The sequence below is a fragment of the Culicoides brevitarsis genome, chromosome 2 (genome assembly GCF_036172545.1).
Source record: "Culicoides brevitarsis isolate CSIRO-B50_1 chromosome 2, AGI_CSIRO_Cbre_v1, whole genome shotgun sequence".
Taxonomy (NCBI): domain Eukaryota; kingdom Metazoa; phylum Arthropoda; class Insecta; order Diptera; family Ceratopogonidae; genus Culicoides; species Culicoides brevitarsis.
In genome coordinates this window covers 40357145-40375144 of record NC_087086.1, presented here as the reverse complement: position 1 = coordinate 40375144, position 18000 = coordinate 40357145, and the positions used below count along the sequence as shown (strand labels likewise).

General features: G+C 26.6%; 1 protein-coding gene across 1 annotated transcript in view; it reads right to left on the bottom strand.

The window, feature by feature from the left end:
- The window catches only part of LOC134832459 (serine/threonine-protein phosphatase 4 regulatory subunit 1-like), a 55659-nt gene that overhangs the window by 4189 nt on the left and 33470 nt on the right, over positions 1 to 18000 (bottom strand). Inside the window, exons 3-6 of the mRNA XM_063846480.1 lie at positions 15967 to 16076; positions 3394 to 3548; positions 2191 to 2349; positions 705 to 1055 (exon numbers count right to left, since the gene is read on the bottom strand). Coding sequence (XP_063702550.1) covers positions 705 to 1055; positions 2191 to 2349; positions 3394 to 3548; positions 15967 to 16076 — 775 coding nt within the window. The remainder of the gene's footprint in view (positions 1 to 704; positions 1056 to 2190; positions 2350 to 3393; positions 3549 to 15966; positions 16077 to 18000) is intronic.

The following is an 18000-nucleotide window of genomic DNA, read 5'->3' as shown; positions in this document are numbered from 1 at the left end:
TATAAAAAATTTATTTCTTTATGTTTTTCATTTTAAACTTTTAAAAAATAAAAAAAAAATTTTTTTTCATCTCGTAAAATTTATTTTAATTTTTTTTTTTCGTCAATATTTTTTTAAATTTTTATTTTTTTTTTCAATTTTAATCTTTTTTTAATTTTTAAAAATTTTTAAATTTTTTTTTAACATAATTTTTTTTATTTTTTTTAATTTCCAAAAATTTTTAAATTTGATATTTTTTTTAATTTTTTTCAATTTTAATTTTAAATATTTTTTTAATTTAAATTTTCATATTTTTACAAGTTTTATGTTTCTTAAAATTTAAAAATTTTTAAAATTTTTTAAAATTTTTGTAACATTTTTTTTTTTTAATTTTTAATACGTTTTCATTTTAATTTTTGTATTTTTTTTAATTTTGGAAATTTTTTTAATTTTTAATTTCTTAAATTTTTTTTTAAATCTTAAATTTTAAAAAAAATTTATTTTTTTTTACTTTTTTCAATTTTAATAAATTTTTAATTTTTATAAAATTATTTAATTTTTTTTTTAATTTTTTTTTTTATTTTTTTTTTTTTCATAAAACTTTAAATTTTTAAAAAATTTTTTAATTTTAAAATTAACGAAGATTTAGTTAAAATTTTTCAAAATTATTTTTTTTTTAAATTTAAAGAAAATTTTAAAGAAGTTTAGAAAATTTTAAAACTTACCCTCAACGCTGTAACGATAACCCATTCGCTATCATCAAAAATGAACTTTTTCATGACGGGCACCAAATATTTCCTGCGACTCTCGAGCGTCACAAGCAACGCCATCTGGGGCAAAACTTGCGCACACGCCTTCCGAATGCCCCAAATCTCATCCTCGCACAGTCTTATAAAAATCGGAAGCATTTTCTCCTCCGTGGTTGCCGTTCCCAAAACTTCGCACAAAATTGGAAAGACTTTGGCACAATGTTTGCGAATAAAGTACACGTGACTCTTGCATATCTCAATGAATTTGGCGTAAAACAAGTCGTGAGTTTTCTGTTGTCCAATAATCGGAGCAATTTTAGCAATAATCTGAAAAAAATTCTTCATTAATCTCAAATCTCAAAAAAAAAAAACGTGCAAAAGTGAGGTTAGAAAAAAAATATAAACAAAAGATCTGATGATCGCCCGCCATTTTGAGCTCATCAAAGCTGGCTGTGATATGCTATCGAAACTCACAATTCACAGCCACTTTGTGAGGCGCAAAAGGGCAGAATTGCATAAAAAATCCATAAATTTCTATAAAAAAAGGGGGGAGGAAGGAAAAATCCAATCAATCGAAAACTAATCATCAGTGATGGATGATTCTCATTAATTTTATCGCTCTTCAAAGCTGGCTGTGATATGAACGTACGAGAAAACATTTCACAACCACTTTGAGAGGCGATATAATTATGAAAGCACGGCGTTGTTGTCCATTTATCCTCATTATTGGCAATAAATAATTCTTTTTTGTTCCGTCGTTGTGTCGTGCATTCCATCAAACTCGTCAAAATGGCTGTGATACGTGATTAAAGACAACATTGCACAACCATTTTTACGAACTGATACGAACACATTTCCGCCCAAATTGAGATAAATTGATGAAAACTGAAAAGAAAATCAAAATGTCGACGACATCTCGCACTAAGCTCATCAAAATGGCTGTGATATGAGAAAAATGGACCATTTCACAGCCAATTGAAGAGATCAGGACGAGACAATTTCCTAAAAAAAGTTCAAAAATAAAAAATTTCGAGTTGCATTTTGAACAATATCTTGCTCATCAAAGCTGGCTGTGATAGATTTGTTAAAATCTCACTAAAACAGCCAAGTCTAATGGCTAAATACTCTTCGAGTTTGGTGATTTTCCGTCTTTTTTGTTACATTGTAGCAGCAGCAGCGTGTTAAAACCTCGATGGATGGTGCGAAGTGTTTGCCATACAAATTAGCACCTCAGCGATTCGAAACAATGAAAAATAGTTGATTTGATGTTTGACCGCATGAAAGACAAGGTAGTGAGATGGATATCTAATACACGGCATCAAACTTATCTCACTACCCATGTCTTTCTCGCAGTCAAACACACATTCCGTTGATTTTTGTGTTTGTTCATTTAATTACTTGGGCGGCATTTTTTTTTTGTTAGTAACGAGGAAGGGAAACGAGAAAAAACATCGAAACTTACACCAACGGCATTTGCATGACGATCGCTTGGTTCCTTCGTGAGGGGATCCGTGTCGCATAGCTCGAGGACAACGGGGCAAACAGCACGTTCGATTATTGCCGCATCGAGAAATCCGTTCTCGATTAGATAGATGATCGTTTTGTAGGCACCTCCTGTTACCTGAAAGAGAAAAAAATTTGAGTTTTAGAAAAATTTTTAATGTTTTTTATTTAATTTATTTATTTAATTTTTTTATTTATGAAGAAAAATTTTGAAAAATTGACAAAATTTAGCTAATTTTTAATATTTTTTTGAATTTTTTTAATCAACAAATGAAAAGTTCGCTTTAAAATATCAAATAAAGTCAAAATTTAAGAGATTTTAGTAAAAAATTTCTTTTAGTTGTCTTCAGATTAATTTTTTGAAGGAAATTTTGCTTTTCTTATAAATTTAAATTTTTTTTAAGCAATTAATTTTTGAGTTTTATAAAAAAAAAATATTAAATTTTCATTCAAAAATGATAATTTTATTTAAAAATTTATTGATTTTTTTTTTTAATTTTAAATTTTTACATAAAAATATGAATTTTCGATAGAAATTGTTAAAATTTGTTTTAAAAATGTCAAATGTCAACTCTTAAAAGTGAAATTTTGATAAAAATAGATAAAAATTTCATCGAAATTCTTCAATTTTGACTCTAGATAATACAATTTCAAAACAAAAAATTCAAAATCAGTCTTTTTTGCTCAAAATTTTTTTAAATTTGTATAAAAAATAATCAATTTCAACTCAAAGATGTTAAATTTAGATTCAAAAAAATAATTTTTGTATGAAAATTTTTAAATTTTTCATTAAATTTTATACAAAAAATTTAAAATTTATTAAAAATCTTTAATTTTGTATGAAAAATTCTCGTTTTTGAAACAATTGTCTTCAATTTCGACTGAAAAATCTTCAGCTTAACACAATTTTAAGACAAAAATATTAAAATTTTTTTGAAAATCTGTCTTTTCGTATAAAAATTATTAATTTTTTAACAAAATAATCTTCAATTTTGACTCAAAGATGTCAAATTTAGATTCGAAAATTCTTTAATTTTAGAAAAAAAATTAAATTTTTTAAAAAATTTGTCGTCTTGTATAAATATTCTTAATTTTTTAAGAAAAAATCTTGGATTTCGACTGAAAAATAATTTTTTTTAAAGAAAATTTTGAAAACACTTACTTTGATTGAATCAGACAAGTATCTCAGAGCAATTCCCAACACTGTGCACAACAATCCAGACCCGAAGGAGCTTGAACTTTGATCCAATTGTGTCACACATGATGAACAAAGGTTGATCAAATTATCCGCCAAGTTCGCTCGGATTTTGATTTCTCCTGAAAAAGACAAAAGAAAACGAAAAATTAATAAAAAATTTTTTTTAAGGCTTTCATTAAGATTTTTTTTGAGACCACACACGGATTTAAGAACTCAACAGGTGAGAAAATTTTTTTTTCTTTAAATTTTAATTTAATTTTTTTTTAATTATTCACGTTTTCAGAATTTATGAAAATTTCATTAATTTTTTTTCTTTCTGATAAAAATTTAAAAGTTTTCAAAAATTTTTCTTTTTAGAATGAAATAAAATCCGTTACATCACGAAAAAACCCCCATTTTCGATTATATCACTCCCTGACACAATTTTAACGGCTTTCCATCAAACTTGGGCACCGCACAAATAAAATAAAAATGCAACAAAAAAAAAAACTGAATTGAAATTCGCAAGAAAAGCAGACATTTTTCTTTTTTTTTTCTTCTTCCATGCCTCAAGTACCCAACAACGTACATCGTCGTCGTCGTCGTGGAAAATGTATGTTATAATGGCAATAAAGACGACATAACATGGCACAATAAAATGATATGTCTACATCTCTCTTGCCAGGTACAGTACACCTCCATCAGAGACCGCTCGTTGTGTGCCTCGTTGCTGTACGCTCGAAAATATTGATGTTGTTGCGCATTTTCTTCACGCCTTTTACTTCTTATGTGTATTATTATTGCCAAAAAAAAAAAAATTTTTTTTTTGTTGTACATGTAGAGTAGAGTATTACTAAAACACACGCTGTTTGCTGCTGGATAGATGGACGACCGACACACACCCCGAAATGTACCGAAGAAAACGGCGAAAATTTCTGTTATGTCACATTATTAATGCATAATTTTATTTTTTTTTCAAAATTTTTTTTTTCATTAATTTTAATTTTTTTCTTTTTTATTTTCAGAATTTTATCCCGAAAAAAAATATTTAACACTCACAATTTTTTTTTGTATTTTTTTTTCGCAGGCATGTCAAACTCATGATGAATTTTCCTGCACACTTTTTTCTTTGTTTTTGGTTTTTCCGAGGGATTTTCCGAAAATCTCCCATTAAATCCGGATGACACGAGACACGAGGGACACATTTTTCGTATTTTCAGGTATTTTTGGCTTTTTTAAAGATTTTAATTTGCGAAAAAACTTTTGTGCGAAAATATTTTTCAACTCCGATTACTCCTCCATGTTGTGCTCAAATTATCTTCGGTTTCTTTTTTAGATTTTCCGTACAAGCGAGATGACTGTGGATAGTCACACACGAACACATACACACACACAAAGGGGATGCTTAGAGGGATGATGATATAATGAGAGAATTGCTCTCGCAAGTCGTCGTGTGATGAACCGAAGAGGTGAAAGGTACTCGTACATGCCGAGAGAAGGCAATGCGCTTCACCCTTGAAAATTTTCGAGAGTCCTGCTAATAAAAAGACATGAAAATTTCTGCGCAATAACTGTGTGTGTACGAGACTATCAGAGATACAAGAAGAAGAAGACGAGCATTTTTTTTTTGTAGAGTTGCAAAAATGGAGATGCGATGATAAGAGAACCGTTCTTCTTTGTCTTCTTGTGTGGAGCGTGCGTTCTAACATTATTTTTTTTTTAGATTTTTTTTTGTGTATTAGTGAGTTAGAAATATTTTTTTTTTTTTTTTTAAATTATTTTTAAAAATTTTCTTTAATAATTATTTTTTTTTTCTTAATTTTCAGCTTTAAAAACAAAATAAGTTTTCCAAACCAAGCATAAAAATAAAAGAAAACGCGACACTAACACAATTACGAGCCCATAAAAATAAAGAGGACATCGCAGAGGAGAGCAGTGTGGCATCAGAACGAAATTCCGGCGGTTGTCTCCCGCACAAACACACACACACACGGCATTTTGTGGCTGGCTCAAGCGCTGATGATGATAAAAATTCGTACGAACTTCGGGAAAATGTGCCTCTGTGACGTACAACCTGTACACGTGATATTGATCGTTAAGGCGAAAAAAGGCTTGTCAAGAGACATTTGATGGAAATTTAATAGAAATCTAATCTCTCCTGATTTCTTGTCTTAACGCCATTCCAATAATTCACAAGCCGCCTTTTACTTTAATTAAGTAATTTTTTCCTTGAAAAAAAGAAAATTGTGGCATGCTTTTCACATGTTCCGTACAGAGAGCAAGGAGTAAAAACTGAAATTGTGTGGTTCATGCGCGATGAGGACATATAAAAGCGAAAATTTAATAAAAAAAAAACTTTAATAAAAGTCCTGCTCAAAATTATGTAGGAGAGTAAAAGTTAATCCATTAGATACTCAAAGGATATAAAAAAATTCTTTTACAACCAATAATTTTGTCGCTTTGAAATATGACTCTCGATGCAAGAAGAAAAAAAAAGTTTATCATCATCATAAATGTTCGATGATGTCGAAAAACCCGACACCATGCTTAACTCATGCAGCTTTGTTGTTTGTGTGTGCGGAGAAACGACGACTCTCTTTGTTATTTTTATGTAATAGCGCCGTACACACGAAAATATTGGAAAATCGACTTTTTCCCTTATGTACGCGCGCCGCAGTACGTCGAGCAAAAAAAGGGCGTTGACTCACATTTATTATAATTTATTTCCTCGGTACTTTTTTGCTCCTTGCAATTTTTTTTTTCATGAACTTCTCCTTCAAAAAAATGACCTCGAAGACCTTGGAAAGTTTTTTTTCTGAGGATTTTCATGAATTTTCAAATTTAATTAAAAAAAGGAAAAGGATCAAGTTTTTCAAAAACTTTTTTCATTATCGTTCGTTCGAAATGTGTGTGAAGGAACGCATTATTATTTACTGTTCGTGCCCCATGATGATGACATGACACAAAGAATATTGGTCAGAAGCTTTAATAGTTGTGAGATTATGGCTACTTATTAAATGCTCGACGTATCAAATATCGTTTTATGAGTTGTGTGAGAATTGCAGTGATATGAAGTTGAGTGGCAGCCAGTTTTATGGAGTGAGTGAGATTAAATGTTGAGAGGTTTCGAAAAGGATTTGATGAGCTTTGAGGGAGATTAATGAGTTGAAATGTGACGTTTAGAGGGAAATTTTTGGTTTAAAATTGATAAAAAATTAAATTGATGAATTTTGGAAAAATTCAATTTTCATAAAAAATTCCAAAATTTCTTCAGAAAATATTTTTTGATGAATTTTTGAAGAAAATTTATATTTTTTTTTTCAAAGCCTTGAATGTCATTTATATTAAAATTATTTCATAAAAATCATATAAAATGCTTTAAAAAAATTTTTTTTTAAATATTTTTCGTCAAAAAGTTTCTTTAAATAGTTCAAAAATTTTCAAATTTAATTCTGAAAAAAGTTAAAAAATTCTAAAAAAAAAATTTTTTGACAGAAAATTACTTTAAATAGTATAAAAATTGTAAAAGTTTACTCTAAAAAAAGTCAAAAAAATAAAAAAAAAAAATTTTTTTTATCTTTAAAAATTTCATTTTTTGTATAAAAGTGTCTTAAATTTTTTTCGGAAGAATTATACAAGCTTAAATTTTTTTAAATATTTAACTTTTTTTAGAGTAAAATTTGAAATTTTTTTTTTCTGTCAAAAAAAATTTTTTTTGTAATTTTTTTAAATTTTTTTTTCAGAATTTAATTTAAAAGTTTTTAAAAATTTAATTAAAGTAATTTTGTGAAGGAAAAAATTTAAAAAATTATTTTTTTAAAGCATTTGGCCCTTATATGATTTTTTAAATAATTTTTATGAAAAATTATTATTTAAGAAATTTTTAATTTTTTTTTTTTAAATAAAAAAATTTTTTTTTTTAAATTTTTTATTTTTTTTTTAAATAAAAAATTTTAAATTTTTTTTTCAATTAAGAGAAATTTTGATAATTTTTTTTTAAATTGAAATTTTATCACAAATTTTTTTTTTTTAAATAAAATGTCGCAAAAATCTCATTGGAAGAAAACCTTATGAAAAATAATCTTCCAGATCAAAATTTTTTGCATTTCTCTCGCATCTAATGGAATCCAGAAAACGATCAAGACGACTTTCTGAATTTGTCTGTAGATGCTTGTCCATTTTTTTTCTCACAATTCTCGTCAAGGAATGCACCAAAAGTGCTTCTTTGATGACTTTTCTCCTTTTTTGTCTTTCTCTCAAGTCCAAATCTCGCAGAAAAAAATATTTTTTATCATCATTGTCATTGGTCATCTTTATTATTATATTATTTAAGTCTCTCTTTTTCCTTCAATTCAATAAAAATAAATAAATAATAAGTACACAAAAAAAAAATACACCGCTCATCTCATTTCTTCTGATGCTGTGTGTATTTATATGCGCCTGCGTAAGTGTCTGCGAATGTGAATTGCTGTTTATAGAAGGTGTCATGTTGTTTTACGCGACTGTTACAATATTTTTTTTTTCGTTTCTTATAATTTTTTTTTGTATCTCTCACATATTTGCTGTTATTTAGTTACTTTGGTGCGGCATGTACGCAAATAATAATAACGAGCTACGAGCGACGTATTAAAGAGACCTCTGCGGCGCGTTATCAATGTATTGGTGACTGTGGGAAAAATTTTTAAAAGAATTTTTCTTGTGTGTCGTCTCTTCTCCAACTTCTTGTTTATTTTGCTCACATATTTTTACTGTTTTCGTACGTTTCGAACTCTCGTGTTGGATTTTTAAATTATTATTATTAATTTTTTTTTCTTCTGTTCATCGCCGTCGTCGTCAGTTCGTGAGCTACTTTTATTTGTTTGTTAAAAAAAATTTTTTTTTTTTTTGGGACATATCGGAATTTCGACTTTCTATTCAAATTTTTCGTTTTTTCTTTCATCGACGACGACGAAGGATTTGACCCAAAAAATTGATAAGACAAAAAAAATACACTTGCCGGAGAAAAATATGCACTAATCAAACACGAACACAACATGAAAAGCAAGTACGATAAATATTACAACAGCGCATCATCACATACCTAAATTAAATGTAAATGTTTATGAGCAAAGCTCATCGTTCATTGAACCTGTTTACACCGCCGTGTACGCTTCTCACGAACAACAACAACAACGAACGATGATGATGGCTGAATGAAGCAAGTGAGTTACAACATTGCCTGTTACATTAGTTTTTTTCTCTATTTTTCGTTTATTTACATGCCACAGACGTACTTGCTACCTTTAAACTCTTCTTCTTCTGCTGCTTTGTAAATACTAACAAGTCAAGTGAAGAAGGGAAAATGCTGCTGTACGGCTTCTTTTTAGACAGACTTTGAACAAAAATGAAGAGTGAAGTTGTAAGTTTTAAGTTGAGGTAGCAAATTAATGAAAGTTGAAGGATATTTCTCTTTTTTGTTGAAAAATTTCATAAAAATTTGATTATTTAAGTTTTTTTAAAAAATGGCGCCATTTTTTAAGATCTGTCAAATTTTCCGACATTTTTGTTATCTGGGAAGATCTTTACTCCCAGCTTACAATATTTTTTGTTATTTTTATAATATCAGTTTTTTTAATCGATTTTTGATAAATATTCATAGAAAATTCAAACGTAAAAAATTAATTAAAATTGAAATTAATTAAATTTTTACGGAAAAATTTTTTTAAAATCTTTTGGCGATTTTTTAAAGCTTCAAAATTTTGACATTTTTTGTTATATGGGAAAAAAACGTAATAGTTTTTATTACAAGATCAGTTTTTAATCGATTTTTGATAATTATTCATAGAAAATTCAAATTTTTATTCTTTAAGCATAAAATTCATCAAAATTTACGAAAAATTTCTCTTAATGTCTTTATATAAGCTTAAAAATTTAAAGATATGAAAAAAACGTAAAAAATATGTAATTTTTATTTTAAAAGTCTTTTTAATGATTCTTTGAATTTATTTGTTTGAATTTCTTCTGATTTTTCAAAGATATGAATTTTTTGCAAAATCGTGTTCGATGGGAAGATCTTTTACCCAGCTTGTAATTTTATAATATTTTCATATTTTTCAATTTTCAAGCTTCAAATTCATCAAAAATTACGTAAAATTTCTTTGGATGTTTTTTGGATGATTTTTGAGCTTGAAAATTGAAAAATATGAAAATATTTCGAAATTGCAAGCTGGGAAAAAAAGATCTTCCCAACCAACACGATTTTGCAAAAAATCATTTCTTTAAAAAACCAAAAGAAATTCAAACAAACAATTTGAGACAAGAAAATAAATTCAATTACTCAACATTTCATGCTAAAAAAAACTTTAATATATTCTACATTCGTAGTCTTGTCTCTATTATTCCTTTTCGAGGAAGGAATTCAAGAAATGTCAATGAAAGAAACTATTTTTTTTTTTCGAAAACGAAAACAAAACACACACAAAAAATAATCGTAATAAAAAAAGAAATGAGAAAGAATGACAAGAATTCGATTATTGTCAATATTTCACTGCTTTAATTTATTCCAATATACACATTTTTTTCCAAAACAGCATACTATAGACATACTCGAGAGAGAGAAAAAAAATACCAATTAAACGGGTGAATGACCTGATTCCTCCAATATATGTAAATCTACAAAGACCACATACCGATATGTGCGTTCGATTCGAAATTTTAATTTTATTTATTTAATAACATTTTTTTGGTCATTATTCGACTTTTTTTTTTGTATTTGATCAGAAACGAGAGTGAGAGACGACGAGCTGAAATGATATTAACGAACGGAAGTAGTCATTCTTCTTCGTTTTTTTTCTTCTCTTGTTGTGTCTTCATCTTTTTTTTTGAGAAACATGTGTCATTTTTTCATCAACAATTTTTTGCGGAAGTAAAAAATTTTTGCGCAGATTCGCGAGAATGCAAATGAGAATCGAAGAAGGAAATGGAAGTAATAAACGCTTTGCATTCATTCACAATTATTTTATTCATCATTCAGCTGAGACGACGAGCTACTACCGGAAATTCTAATAAATTTTGCAGACAGTTTCTTTTCTTCTTCTCGACTCGTAATTTTTTTTTTGAAGAGTTGAGTGATCGTCAAAAAAAAAAAAGAGTTCGATGCGACAACGAATTATTTTTAAACGCAAACGACAAGCAAAAAATAAAAAAAAAGAAAGGGCAAAAAAGAAAGACGTCTAGTCGGAGTCTAAACTATTGTCGCATCACGAGCTAATAATAGTTTTTTGTCACAAGAAGCAGGCGGCGAGCAAGTAAAAGTGTGAGGCGAAAACATTTTTTTGCTCTCTTTCTTTATTTTTGTGAAGAAAGTTTTTCTTTTTTTTTGCGTTTGTGCTAAAAATACAAACGCAAAATTTACCGGAAGTCTGTCCTTCGCCGCCGCAATGATGATGACACCGAGTTGCAGACATCATCACACCCACACGCGACACACGCTGGACTTAAAAACCGATCAATTTTTGTAGACATTTAATTTTTCGTTGTTTGTTTTGCGAAAATATAAAAGTAGAAACACAGTTAATTTCGTCGCACAGTGGGGCGTTTTGAGAATTTTTTCGATTAAAAAAAAATTTAAAAAATTTAAAAAAAAATTTTTTTTTGAAAGAGAATGAAGTTGAAATTTAATAAATATTTTTTTCTGGTTTGATTAAATTTTTCCATACTTAACATTTTTGAACAGAAAAAAATTTAAAAAAAAAATTGAAAAAAAAAATTTTTTACAAATTTTCAGCTTTAAGGATTTTTTTAGAAATTTTTTATGTTTTTAAAAAATTTCATAAATGATAAAAAAATTAAAAAAAAAAAATAAATTATTCAAAATTAAAAAATATTTTTTTTAAATTTAAATAAAAATTTAAAATTCACTTTAAATTAATTTAATTTATTAATTAAAAAAATTAAATGCTATTTAAAAAAAATAATTTTTCAAACGCCTCTTGCGGAAAATTTTGGAACTAAATATGAAAGATCAACTGATCTGAAATTCAAAGATTAGATGAAAAAATTTCTTCAATGAAAAATTTATTTTAAATTAAAAAAAAATTAGATTCTATTGATAAGTTTTTAGATCCAAAATTTATTTTTTTAAACCAACAGGCAAAATATTTTCAAAATTTTTCAGTTTAAATTTTTTAGAATATCAATAAATCATAGAATCTCAAGAATCATAATTTTTTGATATTCTAAAAAAATTAAACTGAAAAATTTTGAAAATTTCAAAAAAATTATTTTTTTTGGTTCAAAAAAATAAATTTTGGATCTAAAAACTTATCAATGGAATCTAAATTTTTTTTTTAAATTTAAAATAAAATTTTTTATTGACGAATTTTTTTCTAATCGTTGATCTTGAGATCAGTTGATCTTTCATATTTAGTACCAAAATTTTCCGCAAGAGGCGCTTTGTACAATTAATTTTTCAAATAGCATTTAAGCTTTTTAATTAATAAATTTAATTAATTTAAATTTAATTTTAAATTTTTATTTAAATTTAAAAAAAAATATTTTTAAGATTTTTAAATAATTTTTCCTTTTTAAATTTAAAAAAAAACTTAAAAGGATAAAAAATTGCAAAATCTCCCACAGTGCATTTCTATAATAGTTAGAAGATGATGTCTTGCCGTTATTTATATTTAATATAGAGAAATAGACGGTATCTATCTAACAACAACACAGACACCGCTCGCACCGTAAAGTAGGTCACGAATATTCAGACTTCGACGCAATAACTTGATGATCCATTTTTTTCTCATTTTCAAAAAAAAAATTTCAATTTTCTCTAAAGAAAAGTCTCGAAATTTGTCCTTCACTCGAAAAAATCGCTTCTACGTCGCAACTCGAGAGACACTCACACAGAAGAAAAGAAAGTTTTGAAAAAATATTTCAGTTACAACAACAACAAAAGCAAACATCCGTAATTCAATAATAACAAAATTATTACTTATCTAGCTGTTTGTCGTTGTGTTGGTGACTTTTTTACGCGGTAAATTCATCATCGCGGATCAAAGTACGAAATGACATCACAAACGGTCACCCGAAAAAATTCGTAATAATAATTATTACCGGCAAATTGCATTTTTTTTTTGCTTCCTTCGTCTCTCGATCGTAATCGCCTCCTACGCGTTGCTCTCTTTGTATTCATCTGTCATTATCTCTTACTACATCAATGAATAAAAATTTTTTGCGCGTTCTGTGCATTCGTTGTGTGTGCAATCATCAAACAGCCTCGCCTTCTGTGTACGCTTTTGGTGCCCGTATAAATCGCTGTACGTCGGTCGTCTGTGATTTTATGAATGAAAATTTGTGCAACGACGACGCGACACCGTATATACAGCGAAACTCCTCTTCTTTCGATCATAATAATAAATAAATAACTACATTCACATATTTGTATTAATAAATAAGTGTGTTGCCGGAAATACATTAAATTATTTGTTATTGCTTAGAGTTTTTTTTTTCGTTGTAAGAGTTGCTGCTGCGTGGTTAACTGCATGGCGTTGTGTAGGAATTCACTTTATGTGTTATGAGTTATCTATTTGTTTTGATTTTATTTAACGAGAAAGACGAAGATAAAGACAATTAATAGGAAATTCTTCGTTTATTTGTGCAACGGTAGAGTTTTTTTCTACTTTACTGTTTCTCTTTAAGTAGAGAGGAAAGATTGACATCCGTTTCAATGGAATGTTGTTAGAAAAAATATACTGATGGTGATATATTGGTTGTTTGGATTGAGAGGTATTTAATGGAAAAAATGTTAAAATGGAGTTTTTCATCGTGTTTGAGGTTAGATCTGTTTTTGTAGTTCATGGAATTGTCGTTAGATGGCGTTTTGTGATCTTTAAAGATTTTTTGATGATTTTTTTAATTTTTTAAATTTTATGTTTAAAAATATTGAATTAATATTTTTCATGAGAAATCGAAAAAGCTTTTTTGATCAAATTTTCATCAATTTTTGATCGTTTATAATTTTTAGTTAAGAAAATCGTCGATAGAGGACGCTTTGTGATTTTTAAAGATCTTTTTAGATGATTTTGTTAATTGTTTAAAATTTTATTTTTTAAAATATTGAATTAAAATTAAATTTTATTTTCTCATGCAAAACTAAAGAAGCTATTTTAATTGAATTTTTGTCAATTTTTGATTGTTTATCTTTTTTTAGTTACAAAAATCGCCGATAGAGGGCGTGACTTTTATTTATTTTTAATAATTTAAAAAATTTTAAAATAAATTTCAGATATTTTGAAATTTTATATTAATTTTTTTTATGATTTTTTATGCTTTTTGAACCTTCAGAGCTTTATAATTTTATTTTCTTTATTTTAAGCAATATTTTTTAAAAAAATTTAAATTTTAAGCCGCCATTTTGTTTTTTTTTTCAAATTTAAATTTAAAAAATTTTTTATAAGTGACTTTAATTTTTAAAATATAAATTAAAAAACAACTTTTGATCTTTAAACTTTTTTATTAGAGAAGATCTTGCATTTTTAGTTCAAGAATTCTCCGTTAGAGGCGCTTTTTGATCTTTAATTGATCTAAAATCTTAATTAAAAGATCTTTTTGAGTAAAAATTAATATTTTTCTTTTAATTTCAGGTTTGCAAAATTTTTAATGGAAAATTTTTGCGTTCTTCAAATCATCAATTTTTTTGTTGTTGTTGTACATTTTCACATCACACTCATATAGTTTATATTTACTTAAAACTTAACGGTATTTAGTTGTATTTTATTTTTTATGTACACATCTTCTCTCTAAATAAAAGTAATAATAATGCTGAAAGAAAGAAGAAGAGAAATAATAAAAAAAAATGTAAACGCGTATGAATGAACGAACGAGTAGCATGGCATTGAAAGCAAAGAACAACAACAGTTGTAATATTTTTCGCACACATACAAAAATTATTATTACACGACCACACACCAGCTTCGTTAAGCCACACAAAACAAACTACCTTCGTAGTAACAGCACGCAAAAAAAAGAGAATTATCTAGGTCTGTCGTGTGGCCCAAAACTAGAGCTAATGCGCGTGTTAATAATTTTTTATTTTCTCGAAAGCATTTTTTTCTGTTATTTCGGCAATTGAGTCATCATCGCACATTGAACGCGAACTCGCCAATATTTTTATTTATTATTTTTTTTTGTGTGGAATGGATGAATGAAAGTTTTTTAATCAATAAAAAAGATGTACGACTTCTGTGTGTGCGCGAGGGACTTCATTGACGTAAATGAACTATTTAATATAATCACAAAGCAAATGCGATACGAAACGATTGTAAAAGTTTACACAACATTTTAAGTAAGACGTCATTTATTTAGTTTACGTTATTTATATGGTTTAATATCCAATTCTGTGAGGTACTTTCGTGTTTTCATGGAATTTTAAATAAAAAATTTTTATTTTAGTACCAAAATTTGCCGTATGAGGGAGCTGCATGAAAAATTTATCGTTAGATGTCGCTTTTTTGATCTATTTTATTTTAAAATTTGTCAAAATATTAAAATTTTGAGAATTTTTCATCTGATATTTTAAAGCAAAAGTTTTGAGATCTTCTGATCTTTCATTTTTAGTACAAAAATTATCCGTTAGAGGCGCTTTAAAAAAATTTTTAGTTGATCTTTTGGATTTTTCTTGTAGAAAATTAAATTTTTTCAAGTACTTTTTGAATTTTTGACATATATTCAAATTTTTTTGATATATTTTCTTTCATTAAAAACTAAAATTAAATTTTTTTAATACAAAAATTTTCCGTTAGAGGCGCTTTAAAAAAATTTTTAGTTGATCTCTTGCATTTTTGTTTGAAGAAAATTTAACTTTTTAAACTTTTCTTTGAATTTTTAAGACAAAAAATTAATTTTTGAAAAATTTTCTTTTAATAAAAATTAAACTTAGATCACTTTTAGTACAAAAACTCGCCAATAGAGGGCATTTCAGTTAAAAAATGATCAATTTACGATCTTTTAATATCTTTCAAAGCAAAATTTCTAATTTTTTCTATTAAATTCTTTGAAATTTTTTTTTTCACTTTATTAACGTACTCTTCATACCTACGTCATTGGCGTCGTCGCCGCCGTTTTCTGCGATAACAATTTATCCAAACAATGTGCGAGGCACGTGGTCTTTTCTCATCATCATCGCGACTTTTGACTCACTAAAAATACTTTTTTTTATTGATCTTGAATCACTCGAAGAATCACGTTTCCCCGGAAAAAATGATTTTTCATCATGGAATGTCAAAACTTGAAATGCTTCGGCGATGAATCATCGCAACTCGAGTCTCGTCATCGAATTGTCGGAAATAAATATTAAAACACGCCGCATGAATGACGACAAAAAAAGTCATTTGTGTCATAATTGTGTCGCCAAACAGCGTTGTTTGTACTTTTTAAGTACATTCAATTGACGTCGTTCCATTTTTTTTTCAATCCATTTGAATGCAAATAAAGGCGAGTAATGCGAGAGATATGACGAATAGACTTTGAAAGTGTGTGGTCTTTTGAGTCAAGCGAAAAAAAAAAATTAAAAAAACCTACCTGAATGTGAAAATTGTTCTAATGTTGCTAAAATTTCATCTTTTTGTCGTGCTATCACTTCGGGCGACTCTGTTTGTAGAATGTATTCGAATGCCTTTGTGTAGAGCTCTCTGCAAGAGAAAATAAAGAAAAAAAAGTAATAATCAGTTATCGTTCCTTCGCTGCAGTTGTTGTTGTTGTTTTTCGTGTATTCTTACTTCTTTCTATAAAAAGAGAAATATTTTTCAAATCTACGTGCACGCGAAACACACAGCGACAGACAGAAAGTGCATACATGCATATTTTTAAATAACTGTACTTGAGACTTGAGGAATGTAACAAGTGCTTGTCTCTTATATTTGAAATTCCATTCCATTCCATTACAATTATTATTACTTATATACGATTCAATAACCAAGTGCATCTCGTTTACTTTTTACATTTTTTCTTCTTCTTTCGTTCCTTTTTTCAATTTCTTTGTCGTCGTCGTTTTGTTTGCTCTTGTCAGGGACAAAAAATATTTTTGACTTTTCAATAATTAGAAAAAATTAAATTTTTAGATTTTTATTATTTTTAGTAAAAATTTCAATTTAAAAATTAATTAAATCAAATAAATTAAAATAAAAATAATTATTTAATAAAATGAAATTTAAAATTTATTTTAAATTTTTATATTATTTTTTTAAATAATTATTTTTTTTTAAATTATTAAATTTTTAAAAATAATTAAAATTTTATTTTTTTTAGAATTTATTTAAAATTTAATTAATTTAAAAATTTTTAAAATTATTAAAAAAAAAATTAATTGATTATTTTATTTATTTTTTAATTAATTTTTTTAATTTATTTTAATTTAAATTAAATTTAAAATTTAATTTAATTTAATTAAAAAAAATAAAATTAAAAAGTTAAATTAATCAAATTAATTTTAAAAAAATAAATTAAATACAAAATTTATTTCAGATTTAATTATTTTTAATTTTTTTTAAATATGTATTTTTAATTAAAATTAAATTTAAAAATTTTATTTAAATATTTTAAAATATTTATTAATTTTTTTAATTTTTTTATTGAAATAAAAAATAAATAATTTTTTTTTTATTTAAAATATTTTTTTTTACAAAATTTTTATTAAAATTTTTTAAATGAAAATTCAATAAATTTTTTTATTTTGACATTTTTCTAAAGCAAAAAATTAAAATAAATTTTTATCCCTGTTCTTGACTCTGCAAGCGCGCACGACACACAAACAATAAGCGGTCAATGGTCACAAAAGTGTCGCAATAATCGATACCTAACACTTTTAGACTGACTCTGCGAACAACATGTATAATTAACGACTCGAAAAAAAAAATGAAAAAAAAAATCGTATCGCAACATGTAAACAACACACAAAATTGGCGCCATCAATACGAATGTGCATTGCATTATATTTTGTGCTTTGCCAGTCTTTTGTTTATTTTTTTCTGTTATTTATTTTGTCTTTCTTGCACTTTTTTTGTTTCATGTTGCGCGAATTGAATTGAATTCACTTGCGATTTTTTTTATTATTTTTTTTTTTTGAATTATTTCGCGGAAAGTCAAAGTACTTTGGACTCGAATTCGGTTCAATTTGGTTTTTTCTGCCACATGTGTGATTAAAGTGCATATGAAAAAAAATATGAATGAATTAAAATTTATCAGTTGAACAAAAAAAAAATTCATTGAGATCAAAAAATTTTTAATTATCATATGGTTCGTTGTTGTCAAAGTTTAGTAATTTTTTTGTGCAATTTTTTTTTTTTTTCGTTAATATTCGTAATGCGTAGAGAGTAATACAAGCGCAACTAAAAACATGAATGAATTTTTGTGTGTTGGTTCAATTAGAGAGAGACATTCGTGGTGTGAATGAATGGAGTTGTTGGTTTGAACAAAAAATATGCGAGGCACAAAAAAGTGTCACATGAAGTTTTTTTGAATGAAAAAATAATTTTTTATGAGTTATTAAAAATTTAAAAATTAAATTAAGCGTATTTTTACCAAAATTGAAGAAAAATAAAAAAAAAAAATTTTAAA